Source organism: Petaurus breviceps, unplaced genomic scaffold (assembly GCF_028583685.1).
Source record: "Petaurus breviceps papuanus isolate PSGF00001 unplaced genomic scaffold, PetGlider_PUasm1.0 90294, whole genome shotgun sequence".
Lineage (NCBI taxonomy): Eukaryota > Metazoa > Chordata > Mammalia > Diprotodontia > Petauridae > Petaurus > Petaurus breviceps.
In genome coordinates, this window is record NW_027187208.1 from 639,384 (window position 1) to 663,518 (window position 24,135).

Below are 24,135 nucleotides of genomic sequence, written 5' to 3' on the forward strand. Positions count from 1 at the left end.
AGCAATCTCCGTCTAAATCAAGAACTCAACGGGTCCAAGAAGCACCAAGCCCTGAACTACAACACCCGGGTAACTCTGAGACGCTCGGTTATTATTGGACGAACGCTATATCTCCAGGACTACGTCAGACAATCGATATTAGGGAGGCATTCTCTAATCTTCCCTTTAGGACACCAGATGGCGCCATGCCCTCAGCCCATTACAGCTGAAAGCCAAAACTAAAGAGCACCCACTCCTTATCCCCGCCCGGTAGCGCACGTACCACGTACGTTCCGCAACGCCAACCTACTCACTAAATAGGTGCGGTCCGACAGTCCACCTACCACAGCCACCAAAGCGGACGCACAAACGCATGCGCAGACACGTACACCGCCACCGTCCACTACGCATGCGCAATTCCAGTCAGTTTGGACTCCGGCCAACGCCGGCGTGCACATTCCAATTCCTGATGTAGTTCCGGTTCCGGGTAGCGAAGGGAGTAACTGGCCAACATGCGGCTCTCTGTTGTCGCTGCCATCTCTCATGGGCGAGTGTATCGCCGTCTGGGCCTGGGACCCGAATCCCGCATCCATTTGCTGCGCAACCTGCTAACAGGATTAGTGCGCCATGAGCGTATCGAGGCTCCCTGGGCACGCGTCGACGAGATGCGCGGCTATGCTGAGCGGGTAATGGCAAAGGGCAGACTGACCTAAGGGGAGGGGGCGGGATTTCCGGGAGTGGGTGGAAAGAGCCCTGCCGGCGGGATGGCGTGGGGGGGGAGGGGGAAGGAGGAAAGGAAGAAAGAAAGAAAGGTACACGTGGCGAGAGGAGGAGCCTGGGAGGTGCTTTCTGCGTCAGTCTCTGCCCCCTGCCGCTGACTCCGCCCCTTTCCTCCTAGCTCATTGACTATGGGAAGCTGGGAGACACCAATGAGAAGGCGATGCGGATGGCTGACTTCTGGCTAACGGTGAGTGCGCAAGTTCGCATGCGCGCGCGAGGCCGACTATGAAATACGACTTTGGGTTAGCCCTGCAACGCTTAGGTTGACTTCATCCTTACCCAGAATCTTTTTCTTTTCCCATGCATTGCTAAGCCAGGTCTCGCCCGCCTCCGTACTTGGTGCGGTTGATAGTCTAACCTTAAGTGAAGAACTTTACAATTATTTGTATCTAACTTTTCTTTGGATTTTTTTTAGATTGTTTACATTGTTGGTATCTTTTAAGAAATTTTTTTGGATCCCCGTTCTGTTTCCTGGCATATTAGCGATTCTTCCCGACTTTGTATCATCCACAAATTTTCAGACATGCTTTTTGTTTTCCTTATTCAGTGTGATAAAAATGTTGAACAGGAGAGACGATGACAAAACCCTCCAGCATGTTATTGTGACCTCTCATTGTTGTGACATGAAATCCATTATTCAAGATTTTTTATCTATACCATTTAGTCAGTTATGAAGATCATAACTGAATATTATTCATTGTATATCTTTGTAGAATGAACATAAGGACATCAAGATTGACTGCTGTCAGCATTTAGAAACAATACCTATTAGAAACAGTATCAATTGTATCGAGCAACTGCTTGGAGTATATTTGCTTGATAGAGAAGATTTTTCTCTGTCAACCAAGTATCCTAATTTGACCCACAAATTCTGGGGTTTAAATAAACTTTCAAGCAGCTTCTCTAGAATTCTAAGCAGTAACTTCAGACCACAAAGCTTGCATTAAGATTACAAATCAACAAATGCTGTCAAGCAGAAAGGGAAAGTAGATGAAAGATACATTTTGTAACACAAGTTCATGATTGTCAACAACATAGTTTCAAGGACTGCAGGATGAGTTAAGTATATTACAAAGATTCAAGTAATAGTAAAGTATGAGAACGAACTGGTTTGTTATATATCTGGACATATAATAAAAACTGTTAGTGTGTTTTCATACTATCCATTTGATGCCAGTTGGACAGGTAGGTGGTTAATCTTGATCAATAACAAGTGACCCAGACTAGAGTACTAGTTAGTTCAGCTAAGTAATAAGGTCTTAAAATTTCTATTTAGTCCCAAATTTGAGAAACTAAAATTCTGCTTCTAACAGTCTGTAGTTTTGTTCCTCTAGCTTTTCTGAAAGTTAGATGCACAGCATTAACAGGATTTCTTTGTTCTGTCAGTCTAGTACTATATCAAGAAAGGAAATGCAGTCAGAATCAAGGCAAAATGATGGAAAGGAATAGAGGGAATATGGTTAAATGACTGTTCTTTTAGAGTAGATTTATACGTTCACTATAAGTGGAACAAAAGGCTTTCCTTCTACCAGATTGTTCAGTAGCAAATGCCACCTACTCACTATGAACTCCAATTAGTAAAGATATTACTGTGATGCAAGAATTCATTCTCTTTATATTGATTGTGTTACCAAAAAAAAAAAATGGATTCTAAAATCATGTCATATTACTGGGTTTTATTTCATGGGACAGTGGAAAAAGTACTGGATTTGGAGCCAGCTATTGTATTGGGGTGTTTTGGTTGTGGTTTGTTTTGTAAAATAAAGGCCTGTATTAGATGACCTCTAAGTGCCCTTCCAGCTCTAAATTTAGGATCAAGGCTCCTGTAGCTCTAGTATTAATTAAATGGCCTTCAATATCATGATATTTTTAAAAGAGATAAACATACAATAAAAGTCAAATTTTTGCAATATTAAGCCTAGGATAGAAGAGTATAGAAAGGAGAAATTGAAGATATCTTCCAAAAAACCTCTAATTATAAAAAGTGTAAACAGATGCAATGAAGTAAAAGAAAAAGGACTCTATTAGATTAGCTAATTGAGAGTCTTAGGGGGAGGGGAGAAGGAAGGGGAATGAAATAAGGATTTATACAGTGCATACTCTGTGCCAGGCACTGTGCTAAGCCCTTCTTACAAATAATATTTCACTTGATCTTCACAACAACACTGGGAGGTAGGTGTTGTTATCCCCATTTTGTAGTTGATGAAACTGAGGTAAACATTAAGTGACTTGCTCAGGGTCACACAACTAATAAGTGCCTTATGACGGATTTGAACTCAGATCTTCCTGAATCCAGGCTCATGCTGCCTCTAGGTTACTGTTGACCTTTGAGACAACAGCTTCAATGTGGGCTTTTTTTGTTTTGTTTTGCTTTTTGGAGGGCAGTTGGGATTAAGTGACTTGCCCAAGGTCACACGGCTAGTTTTTTTGTGTTAAGTGTCTGAGTCTGGATTTGAACTCAGGTCCTCCTGACTCCAGAGCTGGTGCTCTATTCACTTCACCACCTAGCCGCCCCTTCAGTGTGGTTTTAAAGAATAAAAAGAGAAGGCTGAAAGTTAGAAGAGCTATAGAGGGGCTCCAGCATAGGCCACCCTTTCTAACAGGTTAGCAGAGAAGAGAAAAAGAAAATAGGAAAATACTTTGATAAAATGGCAGGCTAAAGAGAAGCAATTCTTAAGGGAAACGTTGAATCTATTTGTGGGTTAAGGAGAAGGAACCAGGAGAAAAAGAGGGCTCTAGTGTTTCCAGGCTCATGGAAAAGATGTAAACAAACTAGGGCCTAGTTGGAGGGCTTAGCTTTCTCAAAGGAGAAAACAGTTTCATCTTCTGTGACCAGAATGAAGGGAGGTAGAATGGGAGAAGAAACAAACTTTGAGATGAGGAATCAAATTAACAAGTATTTATTAGGCACTGTACTGGGTGCTGAGATAAAAAGGTAAAAATGACATTGTCCTTGCCTTCCAGGAGGTTACATGCTATGAGGGGAAATAAGTATAAACATATATACAAAATAAATAGATCATTGAAGAGGAAGTCATGAGTATCTGGGAATATCAAAGAAGGCTTCGTGTTGAAGGCGACATTTGAACTAAGCTTTGAAGGAAACAAGGAAATTGAAGAGGCAAGAGATTCAGAGGAAGCTTCTTCCAGCAGTTAGGCACAACCTCTGAAAAGGCATAGAAGCATGAAATAGAGCATCCTGTCCTGTGTGTGGGATAGTAAGAAAGCCATTTGGCTGAGCCATACCTTCTAGGAAGGGGTGTAAGGTGGCTATAAAGCTGGAACGTAGTTGGAACCAGCGGGTGAAGGGCTTTAAAATGCGAAACCAGGGAGTTTGTATTGCACCTTAGAGATAATAAGGAGCCAGTGGAATTTATTGAGTAGAGGGAAAATGTTCATACACTTTGGGAAGATTACTTTTACCAGTGAGTGGAGGATAGATTTGAGACAAGGTAACCAATTAGGAGGTTATTGCAATAGTCCAAACAAGAGGTAATAGCCATGTGAGTAAGGGGAAGGGAACATATATGAGAGATGTGGAAGTAGAATCACAGAACTTGGCAACTGATTGGATTTATGACGTAAGGGAAAGTGAAATCAGGATATGCCTCAGGCTTTGCCTGATTTTCCTCCCCTTTCTGTAATTGCCAATTCTGTCCATACCTTCCTAATTCCATCATTTCTGCCTCAGTAGCTTATTCCTTATTGGAGAGAATCAGGTCATGTATTAACTGTGACAGAGAAAGCTATAGCAGATTTGTAGATAATTGAAATACTGCATGACTCCTATATAATGCTTTCATGCTAGGCTTGGGATCTTTTTTCATAAATTCTATCTATTTCTAGACTCTGCTTTTTGTCCAGGTGACTTGTAATATACTCCTTTGATAGTTTCCCCTTTGTTTCTTCCTCCATTGATTCTTTCCTAAAACCATCCACCTTGCTCTTCTGCATTCTGATTCCTGAATTTCTTCATTCAGCTACACCTTTATTGAGACTTTTACTCCATTGCCCTTTTATCTGTTTCCTTTTGAATTAGTAAAATATAACTAGATTCCAGTCACAAGTCCTGTTCTATGCAATGTCAGTGACATTTATAATGTAATAATGTTCCTCTTTGTCTTAGGAACTCTAGTTTTCCTTCTTTGTTAATCATACTTAGTGCATTTGTATATTGACATATGAGGACATGGTTTTCCCCCTAGATCTCTTAGATAGTTTTCCTGTAAATTACAAGTCCTCCACTGTTTTTCAGCCTTTGCTGCATCTGCTATACTCTCTGTTATGTGAGAGATTATTATCTCCCTCACTTTCCTTTTCCCCTTGAAAGCCCTCTTAATCAGATTTGCAAACCCCCTGCCATACATATTTTTACTAGCCTTTGGGATGTACATACCATTCTTGGCCACCATTGCTTCCTCCGAACCATGGTCTAGAAAGCCAAATTCCATTCTCAGATACCATTCTTAACCAGCTAATCATATCTCATATCTGCCTTTCTCTTTTGTAGACCCCACCTTTGGTCAGCATCAGTGATTAAAAACACTACCCATTCCCCTACGATCTTCAGTTTCTTTCCCAGAACTTCATCCCTAGCAATGATTTATCAGTTCCTTCTGATAGTATCATTTGTCCCTACATGAGTTACCCAGAGTAGGTAATGGTTGTGACAATTTTCAAGGGACAGGGTCACGTGGCTGGTACAATGAATTAATTACTTTCTTCAAACCCCTTCCAACTTTCCAACCCTCCAAAAAAAAAAAAAAAAGAAATTATGTAAATTAAATATAGCTAAATCCATAGAAGGGAGACAGAACTCTGATAAGCTAAAAATCCTTATGATTAACAACAGAGAGCTCTAATCCTTTAATTGCTTACTCTGCACCTCTTTCACCAGCCTTCACAAACCAGAGGCAGGAGTAGAAGTTTACTTGCACATTTCTGCAAGGCCTCATCTTGGGATTCCTCCCAACGTAGTATTCCAGTTCACTTGTACGTGATGGCATCACCTCCCTGATGTCATGGTCCTCTTCAAGAATGAAGGATAAACAACAGCAGGATTCTGCTGTAATATCTTCCTCTGCCCGGTGCCAATATAGTGATTTAGCCCAGTCAGGGAGAAAGGAATTGGAACAGGGTGACAGCGTGAGTATGTTCTCTGGGCCTGAAGAATAGTGGACTCAAACCCATCTGGGGCCAATTCTGTTCCCCAAGATGATACTCTGGTTAGAAACCCTATCCCTCTTCAATCCCCCAACCTCCATGCAGCAAGGCCAAGGCAGCCACCAACAAAGGGGAAGGCATCAGAAAGTAAGTGATGGATTTTTTTAAAGTATGATACCAAAGATTTAAAGAGAAAAGTCCTTAATAAAAGCCCAGAACACAAACAGGTATGTTAACAAAAAGGGTACTTAAAAAAAGAATGTAGTCAATTCTCTACAAGAATATAAAATTCTCTGATGAAATAGAGAAACCTATGGACTTTCCCAAGAGAGCATGGAACAATATGAAACTCTAGAGTGGTTTAAAAAAGAAATAAATTCCATAAAAGGATAAATTAGGAATGAACATGGGTTAGAATGTAGACCTTAGTTTTCATTAGATTCCCTCAGGATAGAATTTAAAACTCAAGTAATTTAGAAAAAGTTGAATCCACAATGGAAAATCTCTAAAGAAGTGAGAGACTAACAGATTTATAGTACAAAAGTTACTGAAGTGGGGGCAGCTAGGTGTCGCAGTGAGTAAAACACTGGCCCCGGAGTCAGGAGGACCAGTGTGCGGTTCCGGCCTCAGACACTTAACACCCACACAAAAAAACTAGCCGTGTAACCTTGGGCAAGTTACTTAACCCCAATTGCCCTCCAAAAGGCAAAAAAAAAATTTTTTAAAGTTACTGAAGTGGAGGAAAATGTAGTAGAAAAGAAGCAAGAGGTAATAGGTTAAAAGAACACATAAATTCTTTGTAAGCCAAAGCCACTGACAAAGGATGTGCTGGCAGAAACAACTTAAAAATCACAGGTCTTTCTGTCAGAATCAAAATTTTAAAATCTAAATACCATATGCAGAAAATAATACAAGAAGACATGTCTCTGGAGACTCTGTCCCATTCAGCTGTATACCCCAAAACAAGCAAGAGGCCTCTCCATCATTTGTATTGAAGTGGCAGATTGCCAGCAGGGAATCACCACTGTTGTTCATTCCTTCTTTCTCTGGTTGGTACTTGTGGATCTCTACAGCATCATTCCCTGAAACTCAAGAACCTGAGCTACCTGAGAAAGTCTAATCACCTCATCTGCAGGCAGAAGCTTATACCTCTTACTTAATTCCAGGTATTTAGTAGTTCTTCTCACATTCTGCCATGTGATAGGGTTCTCCTTTACATCTTCAGCTACTTTTTCTCCTTCCACTTACTCCAAGAAGGTGATCTTATGTCTCATAGCCTGAAGAGTAGAAGGGCCTTCTTCTTTCAGTCCTTTTACCTCCTCTAGGGGGAAATTAACCTTCACTTTGTTCATTTGTAACTATTCCCTAGGACTGTCAGAAGCACAAGCATCACTTCTCCTGCAGTCTCTGTAGTTCCCTCGTACTCCATATTTACTGGAAGCAAGATCCTCAGTCCACTGCTGTTCTTACTCATAGCTCTTGTGGCTAAATTTTATGCCAGTCTGCTATGGAAAAGTGTTCCTGATCCTGCTTGCTTCTGTAATGGCTTCATACTGAGGCTTTATCATGCTTCCCACCTTTTCTCAAGATAGGATGCTTGTGCAGTCCTGATTCCTACCCCATAAGAATTGTGAGAATCAAAAGAGATAATGTATGTAAGAGAGCTCTGTAAACCTTAAAGCCCTATGTAAATGTCATTATTATCTCTTCTTTGTTAAGCTTGATATTTCTCCTTGTCCTCCCCTGGCTATTTGAATCACTGAGAGGGACTGATATAGTGGGAAGAATACTGATCTTAGAATGAGAAGTTGAATTTGGGGGCTTAGCTCAGTATCTCTCGGCCCAATTTCCTAGTCCATAAATGTAAGATGAGTAAGGCATACTATATACTTCACAGTATAATGCAAAGCAAACAGTTTAGAAGTCTGTATATTAAATTCAGCAAACATTAAGTTCCTACAGTATACAAGGCACTGGGTTATAGAAACATAAATCTTAGTTCTGCTACTTATTAGCCATGTGGACTGGGGCAGTCATCTTGCCTCTGGGTCTATTTCCTTAAGTGTAAAAGAGCCTCTTAGAGTTGATGTCTACTGTTCCCTCTAAATCCTCCAGTGTTCGTGTGTGTGTGTGTGTGTGTGTGTATGTGAGTGTGTGTGAGAAAGAGAGACAGACAGACAGACAGACCCTGAGAGTTTACCTGTATCCTTTTATTGTGTAAAGGGGCTCTTGTCACTTGGGCACAGGGACTTCTCATGATACATTTCTGTGACTCAAACTGTTTCCTGCCTCTTTCCTTCACTTCTATCCCACAGGAAAAGGACCTGATCCCAAAGTTGTTCCAGACACTGGCCCCTCGCTTCAGTAATCAAACTGGGGGCTATACAAGAATGTTTCAGATTCCAAACCGTGAAAACCTGGACCGGGCCAAGATGGCAGTGATTGAATACAAGGGGAACCCCCTCCCTCCATTGGTGCTGCCACGTCGGGACAATAATCGCACACTCCTCAATCAGTTACTTGTGGGCCTTCGCCAGGACCTGGAACAGAAGCCCCCAGGTTCTACTGCATAAAGCCCACAAAGGTGTAGTTCAGAGCAGCACAGCCCAGAAGACTGCATTCTTGTTGGGGTATTCCAGCCTGGTAGCTTATGAGGACAAACAACCTGGTATTGCCTTCCGTTCTCTGACTTCCCTGGAACTTCAGGGTCACCGGCTTCCCTTGTTACTAGGGAACCTCAGGCTGAGCTACACTGGATACAGGAACAGAGCAAGAGATAAATGTGCATGTGTGGGGCAGGCCATTGTCTTGGAGTCATTTTGTTCTGCCCTGAGGAAGGAAGGACGAACTGATAGGCTTTAGTTTGTACAATAGATGGTTCCTATACAGTTGTTGTGTGTAGTTGGAATGCTGTTTTTGTCCCTTTCTCTCTGGCCTCCATGGTGAGACTGTTCTCTGGAAGACCTGGCTCTGGAAAGGATTCCCCTAAGTCTCCTGCCTAAACCAGAAGCTTTAGAGAACATTCCAACTATCCTTCTGTGTCCAGGCAGGAACACACAAAACTTCTTCCTCAACTGTCCATAGTAACCTTGGGTAGGCTAAGCTTATTCTCTGTACCCTGACTCTCTTCTTCTCCCCACTTACACATTTCAGCTGTGGGGATTATCATTAGACCCCAAGACTTTGAAGACTGTAGGGATGGCTGGAAGAAGATGCATATAAAACTGGGGAGGAACATCCGAGTGCCCCCCAACATGTATATGAGCTAACCCATATGAATGGGTGTGATAAGGGGGAATCCCAAAACCAGCTTCAGTAAGGTCAACCTAGGGTGGGAATCAGGATGCAGATCCTGCTGGGAATTTCCTGGAAATATTTCCCATGTACTGACTTTCAGTCTACTTTCTGGGGAGAGAGGAAATCCGGCTCTGCAAGCAATGAGAGTCATTCATATGGGGAGCCTCGTCAGAGCTTTAGGTGCCACAGAACCAAAGGAAATCCGAAGTCAACACCCTTTTCTCCACCCCTAAATACACACCCCACAACTATCACAAGATTAGCACAATATAAGATTTAAAAGTAGATAAGGAATTACATTCTGGAAACTAAGTGAGAATGTCAGGGGTAGAATCCTCTGACTGGTTACTCCCTGGAGAGATAATAAGAAGGGTGATAAACTGACAGCTAAAATAAGGTTCTCTCTCCCGGTCACTTTGAGATAATAGGAAATGCTAGTCTTGGGTACCTTTAAGAATAATGTTTTAAGGGCATCCTGACCTTGCTTATTCTGCAGTAAAATGATGAAGAAATACTTGCCCTTGCTGTTTCTTTGGACTGTGATTCAAAGTATGGTAACCCTAAGAGAATTTGTGGGGAAGTCTTGACCCAGGTTTCAGGAAAAAAGATCGGGGTGCTGATCAGTCCTGAACCTGGTCATTTCATTACATAGTAATGGAAGAATCCTAGCAATAGGTTTTGTTTGTAGGATAATGTTAGGGACAGTCACTACCCAGACATGGATCAGGAGTCCTAAACCTGGCCATTTCTGGGTATCGTTAAAAATTCTAGTGCTATTTACCTGATGGGAAAATAATAAGGGACCTTGGTCTCAGTGATGTAAACTGGCCCTGGTCATTTTTGCACATAATGATTAAGAATCTAGGCCTTGGTTATTCTGGGAAAGTTAAAATCCTCATCCTTGAATTAGTTTCAATTGATCAGTCTTATTCACTATAGTACAATAATAGGAAATTTAGACCATGGCTACTCTCAGAAATAATGGGAAAAGATTCCTCTCTAGACATACAGTAGAATAGTGATGGGAAATTCTGGTCCTGGTTGCTTCTTAAAACAGTGAAAGGAAATCCTGATTCAGGTAATTCTGTGAGTCTATGAGGGGATTTTAGCCCTATTCGTGTGTAGGACCATGATGGAGAAATAATGGCCCTGTTCACTCTGGGAGACAGTGATGGGAAAATCCTAACCTTGGTCACTAATTCAGTAGTGAGAGAATCCCAGCACTTATTTCTTACAAGTGATGGAGAAGTCTTGATCTAGGACATTTTTGTGGGATGGTGGTGGGATTTCAAGTCAAGTCAACAAGCATTTGTTGTCTATGCCAGATAACTGTGATAAACACTAGGGGTAAGAGAAAGGCAAAAGGAGAGCCCCCGATTTTAAGGAACTCGGTCTAGTGGAGACAACATGAAAACAACTGGACAGACAGCTATGCCAGTTACATTGGTGATTATCAACAGAGGAAAGGCCCTCAAGGGGAATTTGGAAAAATCTTTTAGAAATCAGGATTTTTACCTGGGACTTGAAGGAAGCTAGAAGGCAGAAATGATAAGGGAGTGCATTCTACATGTGTAAGACAGCCAGTGAAAATTCTCAGAGTTGGTAGATGGAGTATCTTTTTTGAGAAACAGCAAAGAGTCCAATGTCACTGGATCACAGAGTGAGTAGAAGTGAATGAAGTGTAAGAAAACTGGAAGGAAGCAAGGAAGGGGGGAGCTTATAAAGGGCTTTAAATGCCAGAGGATTATTTATCCTGGAGGTGATAACCATTGGAATTCATCGAATAGGACAAATGATACGGTCAGATGTGTGCCTTAGGAACGTCGCTTTGACACCCAAATAGAGGATGGACTGCAGAGGGGAGAGACAAGGCAGGGAGACCAATCAGGAGGCTTTTGTAGTAGGCCAGGTGTGAGGTGATGAAAACCTGTGCCAGGGTCATGACAGTGTAAGAGGGTATAGAGTATATAGGAAAAAATGTAGTAAAGGTGCAGCTGGCCAGACTTAGCAATAAATTGGATGGGGTGGGGGAGGACGGGTGAAAAAGTGAAGAATTGAGGATAATATGCAGATTTTGAGGATGGTAGTACCGTAGACAACAATAGGACAGTTGAGAAGATTCTCAAAAATAAATGAATTTGGTTTTGGACATGTTGAGTTCAAAATATGGGATATTCAATTTGATGTGTCCCAAAAGACAATTGATTTGAGTTGAGAAGTTAGGGCTGGATAAGTAGGTCTGAGAATCACCAGCATGGAGATGAAACCGTGGCAGTGGGTCACAAAGTGAAATAGTAAAGAGGAAAAAGAAGAGGGCCCAGGACAAACCCCACTACCTGAACACTAAGGACCATCAGACAAGTAGGTGGAGAACCACGGGAGAACAGTATTACAGAAACCTAGAAAGAAAAACATGAGGGAGAACAAGATGATGGATAAGGTCAAAGACTGAAGAGATTGAGAATATAAGGATTAAGAAAAGACCATGAAATTTGGCAATTAAAAGATCATTGGTAACTTCAGAAAGGGTAGTTTCAGTTGAATGATGATTTTGGAAGCCAGACAACAGAGTTGAGAGAGTAGAGGAAGTGAAGGCACTTATTGTAGATCAACATCTCGAGCAATCTATTCACCAAAGGGAGGAGAGATATGGGATAATAATGGAATTAGACATAGCAACTGAGAGTGTTCGGTACAATAAACATTAATTTATCACCTTTGTTGTGGAATAAAGACCACTGGTTGGCAGGTCAATGAGAAGGATCACCAATTGGGAGACAAATTCCATAAAACTTCAGTGGCCTTCAGTACTCTGGGTATTTTTATATTTCAGTCACATAATATGTTGGAGTCAGGGTGTATGGGAGATCTGGACTTTCCTGAGTACCAAAATTGGGATATTTTGCTGTTGCTGAGGCAAAGGGAAAGAACAGCCTATTGATAAGGCTAAGACAGGCACTTGAGGGTAGTTAGCTGTACTGGGAACTGTGAATACAAAGAAAATGGGGGAAAAAAAATTCCCTGCCTTCAAAGAGTGAATGAGTGCATGAACATGTGCATTGGTATGTATTATATTGGATTATGGATACACTGTATACAATATTAGTGTAATCCAAGTGGGCTTGGTCCCTTTGAGAGTGCTAGGTGACTCCTGACCCTGGTCCCTCTAGGAAAGTGAAAGAGAATATTGGCTCTGGTTACTCTCAGGAATGAAAGAGGTGGGGAAGGAGAAGAATCTTGACTCTAGTGCAACTCTGGGACTTCAGTGGATAATCCTATACCCTAGTTAGTCTTTAGGACAGTGATGGAGAACATTCTTCAGAGAAGAGATGGGAAATCTTGGCCTAGGCTATTGTGTGAATTAATGATGAGGAATACTGACCCTGATCAATCTGTATGACACTGATGCAAATCTTAGCCGGGGTCACCACAAATAGCAATAGTGAGGACATTCTAGCTATGGTCAATCGACTTGTATAAGTACCTACTATGTGATGCTAGATTCCTGGTAATGGAAATACAAAAATGGAATAGTCCTTGGCCTTAAGTAGCTCATATTCTATTGGTCTTTCTCTCATACAGTGAAGAGGTAATTTAGACATTTGTCACTCCCTGAAACAAGGGAATCCAGACCATGATCATTCTTTTGATGATAATGGTGGAATCCTGGTTCTAGGTCTCTTTGGGGCATTGTCCATCAAGAGATGAAAAGAAATCTTCTATTCATGAGGTTTAAGATGTTTGTTTCTTTGTCTTCTATGTCATACTGTTGGCTCATTTTAAGCTTAAAGTTCAATAAAATGCCCAAATCTTTTTTTCCCTAAAAACTTTTCTAGCAACACATATACCCCACTTCTCTGTATTTGTGTAGCTGATTTTTTAAACCCACATTTAGAATGTTATGTCTATCCCTAACTTTAATCTTACTAGATTAAACCCTTTGTTTTAACCAATCATTATCTTTTTAGATTATTATTGCCATTAGATTATGTTAACTCCCATGACATCTGCAAACTTGTTAAGTATACATGTTAAAATAGTCTTTCAGTTCAACAAATGCTAAGCATTTACCATTTAATGAGGCTCTATCCATGTCTAGGTAAAATAGTAAGGAAACAGATCCTTGGGGTCCTTCTTTAGAAAGCTGCTAACATGAGTTCCATGCCATAGCAAGGTATCAAAGGAGACCTTTAGTAGTAAAATGTGGCATTAGGCTGTATTAGTAGAAGTATGGTATGGCAATAGGTCCGTTCTCTTGCCTTCAGACCACATTTGAGTTACTTAAATTTTTTTCAATTAGCAAAAATGCGTTTTCTGTCCCCAACATCTCCCTCATTCCATTAAAAACAAAACCTTCAAACAAATAGACATAATCCTGCAAAACAGATTCCCATATTGGCCATGTCTAAAAAACATATATAAGTCCATAATTTCTGTGAGGAGGTGGGTAGCATGCTACATAACTGGACAGAACATTTTTTTTTAACTATTGTTTCCAGTTTTTAAATACTGAAGATTTGAAAGAGACCTCATAGGTCATCTAGTCCAACCTTTAACTAAACAGGAATTCCCTCTCTAACATTCTAATAAATGGTCTTCCAGACTCCACTAGAAAACAACCATCTCCTGAACCAGCCTATTTCACTTGTGGATAGTTCTAATTATTAAATAAGTTATACAGAGCATTTCATTAAGCCTAACTCTACCTTTCTGTAGTTACAACCCTTCTAGTTCACCTTTCTGGGGCCAAGCAAAACAAATCTAGTATCTCTTTCATATAAGAACCTTTCAAATACTTATGATAGAAATTATTCCCTTTCCCCCAAGTCTTCTCCAGTTCCTTTAATCCTGATCCAGTAAGATTTCCAATCCTTTCAATATTGTAGCTCTCCTTTGAACATATTCCAACTTTCCAATGCTCTATCTAATTGTTCAAATTGAATGTACATTTTTTAAGTGTCTATTGCATACAAAGCTTAGCTTCCAGGTAAGATAACAAAGTTTAGATAAGTCATAGACTTTGTCCTGTCACGGTCTTCATCCTCATGAAAGTCTAGTGGTAAGTAGGGTTTGGCACATACAAAAATAATTAGAATATAAAATAACAAAAGTTTGTAAGAGAAATATGAGTGAAGTTTTATATGAGGTCCAAGGCAAGGACTCATTACTAATTGAGGACAGTTAGGAAAGGTTTCTTCACAGAGGTGGTGTCTGAGTTGGCTTTAAAAGCATACATAATAATGTAAACAAGTAGGGGAAACAGAATGATGGAGGTCATTCCCAGCATAAAGAGAGCATATGTGTGAAAAAGTACCAAGGCAGAAAAACAGCATGTCTGGGGGATAGAGAATAGTCCAGTTTTGATGGAATATAAACTATATGGAGTCATGAGATATGGTTGTAGTAATAGGGTGATGTCACATGGAAAAGAGTTTTGAGTGACAGCTAGAAGAATTTAATCTTTTTTTTTTCCCTGTAAGACAAGGAATCATTGAAAGGTTTTAAGACCAGAGCACTGCTATAGCCAGAGGTGTTATCATATACACCCATCAGTGATATTAGGGGTAGACTGGAGGTAGGAAGTCTCTAGAAAGACCTGATAAGGAGTCTACTTCAGTAGTCCAAGGGGATGATGAGAGCCTGTACTAGAGTGGTATTAGTGGAAATAGAGCTGAGTGGATGAATGGGATGAGAGAACAAGAGGATTTGGTTAAATGAGAATTGAGGAAAAAGAGTCAAATATAACAACAAATCTTAAAACAGACTGAGTGAATGGTGGTGCCACAAAGTAGTAAAGTCAGAAGGGGAACAAACAGATTTGGGGAAAGGAGGAAATACTACCTTGATCTGGAATCTGTTGAGATTGAATTGGTTGTACACATTAGTGGGGATGTCATTTCAGAAGTTTAAGATAAACGACCTGGAACACAAGTGAGAGGTCAGTCATAGGTTTATATTTAGGAATCTTTGGTTGTCTTACATTTTCCCCTAGTTCTTTTTCCCTCCCCCTCCACCCCAGTAGAATATAAGCTCATTAAGCACAGAAACCACTTCATTTTTGTCTTTCTATCACTATAATTTAGCATAGTGCTGTGGATATACTCAAATGTATGTTTGTAGATGGACCACAACCCAGCCATGCCTGCATATCCTTTGCAACTCTTGTCTCTCCATAATTCCCCATTAGAGATCCATTTAACATCCTGGGGGCCTTCCTCACCTTTTCCTGATATCAAAATGGTACTAAAGCTCTAAACTCAGAGGACCTGTGTTCATATCCCATACTTGTCATTAGCTGCCTGTCTGACCTTGGGCAAGTCATTTAATCTCCTTGGGTCTGTTTATTCATCTGTAAAATGAGGGGGCTTGACTAGATGTCCTCCAAGAAGTCTTTCAGCTCCATATTGACAATCCTATGCCATGTGACCAGGCCATCGCTTTCAATCAGACATTTCTCTGGTAAAATCTTTACTTTTTTTTTCCATATATACTCCATGTTGTAGCCTGCTTACACTCACCATCCTCTTCTGAGTAATTCCCATTTTTAACTCTTCAGAGACTATATTATTTCACTGTTGACCACCACTGCCATTACACATTATCAGCCTGAGGGCAAGGACTATCTTGCTTTTGTATGGCATCCCTGGAGCTTTAGCACATAGTAACCCTTAATAAATACCTTTTTTCATTCATTCATTCAATCAACATACAACGTCTGAGACACAGGAGGCATTTAATAAGTTTGTTGAATTGATTTGAAGTCAATCATTTGCATAGAATTACAGAATCTAATTGTTGGAGAAGACCTTAAAGGTCATTGAGTCCAACCCTTACCAGATAAATAATCCATTCTACAACATTCCCAATAATTGACAGACAATCTAATATCTCCCTTGACAACAATCTAATGTTTCACTTCGGGATAGTTTTAATTATTATAAAGTTTTTGCGAATTCCTTTTACCCATTGCCCTCTACGATGAAGCAGAACAAATCTAATTTCTCCAGCAGTTGGTCCTTCAAGTGCTTGAAGACAGCTATCATGTCATCCTTGTAGATGTCCAGATTATATATCCCCAGTTCCTTCCACAAATCCTCATGGCATGATCTTAGGACCTTTCATTAGCCCAGCTGCCCCACTGTGAACCAACTCTAGCTTATTAATAATGTCCTTCCAAAAATGTGGCACCCAGAACTGAACACTAGACATATGATCTGAACAATGGCAGAAGACAGCAAGAATGTCATTTCTCTAGTCTTGGACATCATGCCTCTAATATTAAAGTTATATTTCCTTTTGCTTTTTTAGCAGCTATATAGTGAGACTGTAGTCCACAAAACACCCAGATTTTGTTCACAGGAATGTTATCCCCAATCCTATGTTTGTGAGGTTGATTTTTAGAACTCAAGTATGGAGCTTTATATTTATTCCTTTTGAATTTCATCTGGTTCAGTTCAGCACTGTATGTTAGCTTGTCAGTGTCTTTTTGGAACTTCTCTACACATTAGCTGTCTAGCTGGGCTTCTTTGCAAATCTAACAAATGTACCTGATCTTTGCCTTTGTCTAAGCCTTTGATAAAAATGTTAATTAACACAATGCTAAGTATAAATCCCTGAGGCACTTCACTAAGGACCTTCCTCCATCTTATTCTGCATTAGTTAGAAATATCTGAGTTCAAATTCAACCTTAGATACTTACAAGCTATGTGACCCTGGGCAAGTCACTTAACTTCTGTCTGCCTCTGTCCTCAACTACAAAATAGGAATCATAATAGCTCCTACCTCACAGGTTGTTGTAAGAATAAAATGAGGTAATATCTGTAAAATATTTAGCATCCTGCCTGACACATGGTATGGACTTAATAAATGCTTATCCCTCCCCATCCCGTTATAGCCAAGCAGAACTCTTCTCCATGACAACCCTTCAAATATTTTAAGATAACTATTACATTTCCCTGTTTCTTCTCCAGAAACATCTTCAGTTTCTTCTGGCAGTCCTCATATGATAACGGTTTCTAGTCTCCTCAAAATATTGGTCATCTTTTGTTCATATACCGATTTGCCAATGTCCTTACTAAACTTTATTCAAGTTAACATCAGTCCATTCCACCAATTCAAAAGTCATCCAACTATGCTATCATCTATCCTATATTTCTACATTGTATCCACAAGCATTGTCAAGTGCATTATTACTGCAATCTAAGCATACTAAATGATGGAAGAAATCCATGAGGAAGGGATTCAAAAGAGAAGGGATACTTAAGAAAAAAGGGAAATGAAAGGGGGAAGTGGAGGGATGAGAGATTTTATTGAAAGAGAATGGATTAGGGAGAGAAAGGAATGTGAGGAAAAGAAAAGGAAAAGGGTAAAAGGATGGGGATTAAGAGAAGAATATAATAGAGGGAGGCTGAGACAGAGGAAAATTTATTGGGAAGAGTATAGGAGGAGAAAAGAAAAGGAGTGCAGGAAATTTAGGCAGCATGAAATGGGGAGGAAAAAGAGGATGTTAACAGAGAAAAGGTGATGGAGAAAAAATGGGAAGAGAAAAGGATGAGAGAAGTAATAGAAGGGAATGAAGGGGACTAAAGGGGAGAAAAGGGAGACAGGATAAAGGAAGAGAAGGAAATGAAAGAAGAGATGTAAGGAAGGGGAAGAGATCAAGAAGAGAAAGGACTGTGATCAGGAAGAAAGAGAGAAGAGAATCAGTAAATTGAGGATGGAGGAAAGTGATCAGTATGGTGAGGAGTGTGGAAACTATGTCATATGAGGACCACCTAATCGAACTTTGAATATTTAAGCTAACGTGGGGGGAGGAAAGTTTAGGAGAGACATGACAGCTGTCTTCAAGTATTTCAAGGGCTATTTCAGGAAAGAGGAATACAACTTGGTCTATTTGTCCCCCATGGCAGAATAAGGTAGTAATTGCAAAGACGAAGATTTTGGCTTAATGTCAGGAAAAACTTCCAAAAAATTAGGGCTGTCCCAAAGTGGGATGGGTTCCCCTTAACTAGAAGTTTCCCAACAGCATGGCTCAGTGAAAAGAGGGTTAGGCTTTCCATTAAATGGCTTCGAGTGAAATCCTTGTTTTGCCATTTTACCTGTGTTACCTAGGGCAGGTCATTTAAACTCTTTGGGACTCATTTTAATAAGTCTGTAAAATATGAAGTTGGTCAAGATGATTCAAGATCCCTTCCAACTTCAAATCTATATTCCCATGAACGAAAGGCAGGAAAGTCTATTGGGTTTGTAAGCAGAATGTATTCTTTTTCAGGTATGAGTTAAAGTAGACTTTAAGGTCTCTCAATTCTTTGGTTCTGGAATAAGGAGCAAGGAGAGTAGGGAAAAAGAAGATAAGATAGAGAGAAAGGGTGATGGAAAGGCAAGGGATAGGAGAAAGAATGTCATAGGGAGAGAATACAAGAAGAGTATTTGAGCGGAAAGGGATGGGATAAAAGATAAGTGAAGAAAAGGGGATCGAAAAGAAGAAAGGGGAAATGAAAATACTGGAAGAACAGAGGTTGGTGGGGAGGAAAGGATATGATGGAGACAGGAAGGGATGGATCAAAGACCAAAGGGATGAGGAAAAGAGAGAGTGAGAGAGAGAGAGAGAGAGAGAGAGAGAGAGAGAGAGAGAGAGAGAGAGAGAGAGAGAGAGAGAGGAAAATGGGAAAGAAAATAAGGGTGATGGGAAGAAAGATCAAGATTAGGGATTTGGGGGAATGGAGGAAGGAGAGAGAAAGAGGTTGAGGAGAGAACGGGGAATAAAAGAGACAGAGATTAGGGAGAAAGAAGGGGTTAAGAAGAAAAATGCCAAGAGGGAGAAAGAGAAGGATCATAGGATTATGGATTTCAAACTGGAATGGACTTTAAGAGATCATCTAGTTCAAACCCCTCCTGGAAATGTAGGACGGGAAGGAGATGGGAGAGAATAGGATGCAGAAGGTCGATCTGGACCAAATCGGGAAGGTTTGGGTTCACCCAAAGCCTGAGTCTGGGAAAGGAGGTCCGGACCAGGGCGGGAGGGCTAGGGAGAAGGCAGTGGGGCCGGGACGTAGGAAGGGAGGGGGCGGGGGCGGGGGATGGAGAGAGGGAGGGCGCGCGGAGAGGGGGGCGGGGGCTCGGGTTACAAGGGGGGGGGGGCTGGGGGGGCCCGAGGGGCGGGGGGAATCTCGGCTCCTCGGTGGCGGCGGCGGCGGCGGCAGCGGGAGGCGGCGCCCGGACAGACGGGTGGAGGGACTGACGGCCGAACTGCGGGACTGGAGTGGGGACCTGACGGGCAGCCAAAGCGGGGCGGCGGAGGCAGAGTCCAAGAAAGAAGAGGCGAAAGCGTCGGAGGATGAGTAGCTCCGGGCCCCGTTCGGGCGCGGCCCCGGGGGGCGGATAGCGGATCCCGGAGCGGGCCGCCCAGGCGGCTAGGAGACGAGGCGCGGGTGGAGGCGGCGGTGAGGTCAGTGCCCGCCCGGCCCCTCCGGCCCTCTCGCCCTCGCCCGAGGCCCCCAGCCCCTTCCCCCTCTCCCCTTGAGTCCTCCCCCTGTCCCGGCCCCGAGCTGCAGAGCTGGGGCTTTGTTCTGAGTCGGGAGACAATGGGGGGGGGGGGGGGAGAGGGAGGAATGGGGATATGGGGAGGGACTGGGATGGAGGGGGGGGAAGCGAGAGGAGGGTCGGGGGCCTGCGTGTGCGTGTGAGTGTGTGAGTGCGGGGAGCCTGGATGGGCCGGGCGTGTTGGAGTGTGTATGATTGTGGGAGGATGTGTGCGTCTGCGAGTGTGCCTGCGTGTCCGTGGGTCAGCGTGTGTATCCGAGCGTGTGGCTTCGGGGGAGTAGGATGAGTGGCTTTCCGTGTGTGTGTGTGTGTGTGTGTGTGTGTGTGCACACCCATATATATGTATCAGGACGTCTTGCATGTGGAGTCTGGGACAGAAACAGAGACAAAGAGACCAAAATGGAGAGAAACAGAAAGAGAAGAGAAACAGACAGAGAAAAAAGAATCGTAAAGAAAAAGATGGAAGGTTAGCCTGGGAGTTGAGTTTTGCTTTCTAGTCCTCACTGTATCACTAACTTACTGTGTGACCTTGGGCAAGTCACACATCTGGGTCTTTTCTTTCCTTTCCTGCTCTAAAATGAGAGGATTGGATCAGATTACCTCCCAGGTCTCTAGGCTAAGACACTGCCTAGGGTTTCAGTTGGATCAACATAGATCCTGTTCAGAGTGTGAACTGCCCAGTGTCTGTCTGTCTTTGGAGATGCAGAAACTAGAATTGGAGAAATGTTTTGAGTCACACTGAACTAGGATAGCTGTGGTTTGGAAGGGGGCTAGTTACCTTAGTCTCTGGTGTGGAGGAGGGGAGGATCTGAATGGCACAATGAATGCAGTGTGGAGTAGGCTGGACTGGAAACCACAGGGTCAAGGGCCGGGATAATATTGTGCCTTGTGGTCACCCGCAAACTCCCGGACACTATCACAACTGCTCACATGCCCTGGACACTGCCATAGCCATTCAAGTATCCCAGAGGAAGCACTGTCTCAGTCACCCACATGCTTAATCCATAAGTATTTATTAAGAGCCTACTATGTGTCAGGCACCATGCCAGGTAATTGGGATAGGAAGACAAAAAAAGAAACATAGCTCCTCCTCCAAAAGCAAACTCCACATAACACTCACAGTTGATTGAACCCCCCACAGGAGATACTATCACAGCAGCCCACCAATACCACAGCAGACTTTCTCAGTGGAGACCAGAGGAGACCCCATCACACCTGCCCACACATGACACACACACCCACTTAAACAGCTGCCTAAACACCTCAAATACCAACACAGCCACCCACACACCTCTAGTCTCAGCTGCCCTCACACCCCAAAGGAGAAGCCACCACTCCCTGAAGCCAGTCATTCCTAGCATGTGCATCCACCCACACTCACACCTGCAAATATCACTGGCACCCATTCCCAGAGGCTGTACCTCAGCTTGTGTTTGGAGCATAGTTCCTTGACCTCCCCATGTCCTTTTGTGGAGACAGTTTGTTCTCTCTCCCACACAGACAGGTTTTTTTCTGATGCAGAGACCACAACCTCTCTCAGCTCCATGTCCCACTTTTCCAGGGCTTCCCCACAGTGGGAAAGACTTCGTTCATGTCCACTACTAGTTTCTTCTAGGATGTTAAAAAGTGGCTACTTCTGCTCCACTGTCCTAAAAGTAAGGGGAAAGGTAGTCTTTTTTTTTTTTGTACTTTCTTTCTTCTCTGTCCTATGTTTAGTCTCCTTTATCTCTCCTCCTTCTTCCTTTTCTCTCCTCTATGATCCCATCCTCTCTCCCCTGTCTGTCATTGTCTCTCCTTAGTCTTCCTTCTTTCTGTCTTGCTGTTCTCTCCCCTTCCTTCCACATTTCTCTCTTTGTGTTTTCCTTTTTCCAATCTATACTTTTTTCTCTTCATCTCTCTCTCTTCAGCTTATTTTTCCTTTTTCCCTTACTCTTTTCACTATATAACCCCTTCTGTCTTTTCTCATTTCCCTCCATCCCTCCTTTTTTCTTTTTCCACTCTCTCCTCTATTTCCATGTAGTGACAGAATCCCAGATTAAGAAGGAACTCCACAGAAATACCTTAATGAGAATCCATTTTACAGTAACCTTGAGAAGTTGTCATTGCCTAACTGGTGTTTGAATATTGAGAGTCAGTGTGGGGCTGGGGAAAGCGTGCCCCAGTGTATGCTCACCAGACCTGAGTTTGAATTCTGGCTCTGCCACTTACTACTTGTGTGACCTTAGCACTTAGTAACTTCTCTGAGCTTAGTTTCATCATCTGTTAAAGTGAAGGGGTTGGGCCAGATGATTTATGAAGGGCTTTCATCTCTAGATGTATGATCTTATGAACTCTGGTGAAGAGAACCTGCCACCTCTCAGGGCAGCTCATTCCACTTTGACAGCTCTGATTGTCAGGAAATTTTTCCTTATATCAACTCTAAAACTGCCTCTCTGTAGCTTCCACCCATTTCTCCTAGTTGTGCTCTCTCCGGCCAAGCAAAACAATCAGCTCAACATTTCAACAAATACGCTCTAAACATCTATGTGGCCAAGCACTATGCTGGGTAATGGAGACAGAATGACAAAAAGTGGAAAGTCACTATCCCCAGGGATCTTACATCCTATGGGGGTGGCTGGGAAGGAGTCCACACAACTGTATGGTGTTTAATTGAATTTTTAAATTTTTAAAAATGTTTTTATTATTTTTATATTATATATTATATTATATTATTTTTATTTTTATTCACCCACAAGTGAATAGGAAAAATTTAGAGTCATTTAAAAAGAGAAAATGTTAATAGCTATTCATGGAAGATGGGGTAGAAATTCAGAAAGGTCTCTTAGTGGCCCTAATGAATTAAAATACAACTTTTAACCTGGTTAATTTAGGAGGATACTCCAAGCATTGGAAGCCAGTGGAGGAAAATAGAATAGGAAGAAAGAAGTGAGCAGAGGAAAGATACATTTAAAAATAGATAATGGCAAAAGATGCAAAGGGAAAGGAAATAAGAAAAAAAGAATATTTCATGACTTGTGATGGGGAGCCTTCAAAGAGAAGACAAGGAGAGTGATAGTGATATAAAAGGCAGCCTAGTAGAGGGTAAAGAACATGACTTAGATTCCAAAGATTAGAGGGCTGAGCTCTGCTACATAGAGGTTCTGCCGAGTGACCATGGGTGAAATATTCCCACTCTCTGAGCCTCAGTTTCATGATTTAAGATGGGGATAATCTTCCCTTCCTGCCACAGAAAAACTGTCCATGAAAGTGCTTTGTGTATGGTAAAGTCTATGCAAATACAAGGAATTATCATTATTCATAACAGAGGCACATGAACAGTGACTTCTGTTAAGACTGTTACTTTGTATGATCTAAAGACAAGAGGAAACCAGAGAGATTAGGAAAGAAGAACTGGCTCTGATAAACCACCAAAAAGTGGGAAGTAGTGCTGGAAATAGATTGAACGTTTCCATGGCTGAAAAATTCATCCTGTAGTAGCCAGCCTAGTGATGAGCTTTTCCAAACTTTGGAAACTGGTCCTCAGTCAATAGCTGGACATTAGGCCCAAGCTTCAGACTGTTTCAGCTTGGCAAAGCCTGCCACAGGAAGCCTTTGGAATAATTCCCAATAGCTTCCCTGTTCCCAGGTCTTCAGTTTAGGTGGTGGAGCATTCTGAGTTCCTTGAGTGATCCCTCTGGTCCCCTGCAGGCTCAAACAGGTTGCCTTTATCTGGACGCGCTCAAATTTGTTAGTACCATTCCAAAAATCCAGTTCTCCCTTTGCCATTCAGTTTAATAATCATTTATTTATAGCTTCTCAGTCAATCTTTGTCCTTCCCTTCTACCCTGATTTTTTCCTCTTAAAGGTGTCAGAAGACCAGGGTTCAAGTCCCTGATTAATTAGCACATGACACTGAGGGAACCACTTAAGTTCCTTGAGCCTCAGTTTCCTCATCTGTAAAATGAGACAATTGCACTACATGGCTTCTGAGGTCTCTTCCAGATCTGATTCCTGTGATCCTGTGGTTTTCCCTTCCAGCTCTCACAATTTGGGATTCTCCTCTTTGTCTCCTGTCTCTTTCTCCTAGTCCCCCGTACTTTCTCCTCTGTACCCATTATACTGTCTTGTCTCTCTTATCTTTCCTTTCTGTACTTCCTCTTCTCTCTCCCTGGCTTTTCTTTTTCCCTTCAGCCCCTTTAGTATCCCCTCTGTATTCCCAGTGTGTCCACTTCTGTCTCAATTAAATTCCAGTGAGCCAGTGCTGCCTCTCTCCCCGCTTCTCTTCAAACTCCTTATACCCCTCCTCCCCACCCTCTATTTCCCTTTACCTTTCTGTCTCTCTGCTATCTCTCTCTCTCTCTCTCTCTCTCTCTCTCTCTCTCTCTCTCTCTCTCT

At 42.1% G+C, this 24,135-nt stretch overlaps 2 protein-coding genes across 3 annotated transcripts in view; both read left to right on the plus strand.

Annotated features, from left to right (window-relative positions):
• The first annotated feature begins 419 nt into the window (after positions 1-419).
• MRPL17 (mitochondrial ribosomal protein L17) lies at positions 420-8,813 on the plus strand. The gene is made up of 3 exons (XM_069107848.1): positions 420-665; positions 878-946; positions 8,238-8,813. The coding sequence occupies exons 1-3, from the start codon at positions 492-494 to the stop codon at positions 8,493-8,495; spliced, it is 501 nt and encodes a 166-aa protein (XP_068963949.1). The 5' UTR covers positions 420-491; the 3' UTR covers positions 8,496-8,813.
• A 10,564-nt stretch (positions 8,814-19,377) lies between these two features.
• DCHS1 (dachsous cadherin-related 1) overlaps positions 19,378-24,135 on the plus strand; it is an 81,310-nt gene continuing 76,552 nt past the window's right edge. For both annotated transcript variants that reach the window (XM_069107856.1, XM_069107857.1), the window contains exon 1: positions 19,378-19,666. The gene's annotated coding sequence lies outside the window, so the exon portion shown is untranslated. The remainder of the gene's footprint in view (positions 19,667-24,135) is intronic.

Excerpts from the sequence above, each read along its gene's own strand:
- MRPL17 (XM_069107848.1), top strand. The coding sequence starts at position 492 with ATGCGGCTCTCTGTTGTCGCTGCCATCTCTCATGGGCGAGTGTATCGC. Across the intron at positions 666-877 it reads TGCGCGGCTATGCTGAGCGG|CTCATTGACTATGGGAAGCT; the intron begins GTAATGGCAAAG and ends CTTTCCTCCTAG. Across the intron at positions 947-8,237 it reads TGGCTGACTTCTGGCTAACG|GAAAAGGACCTGATCCCAAA; the intron begins GTGAGTGCGCAA and ends TCTATCCCACAG.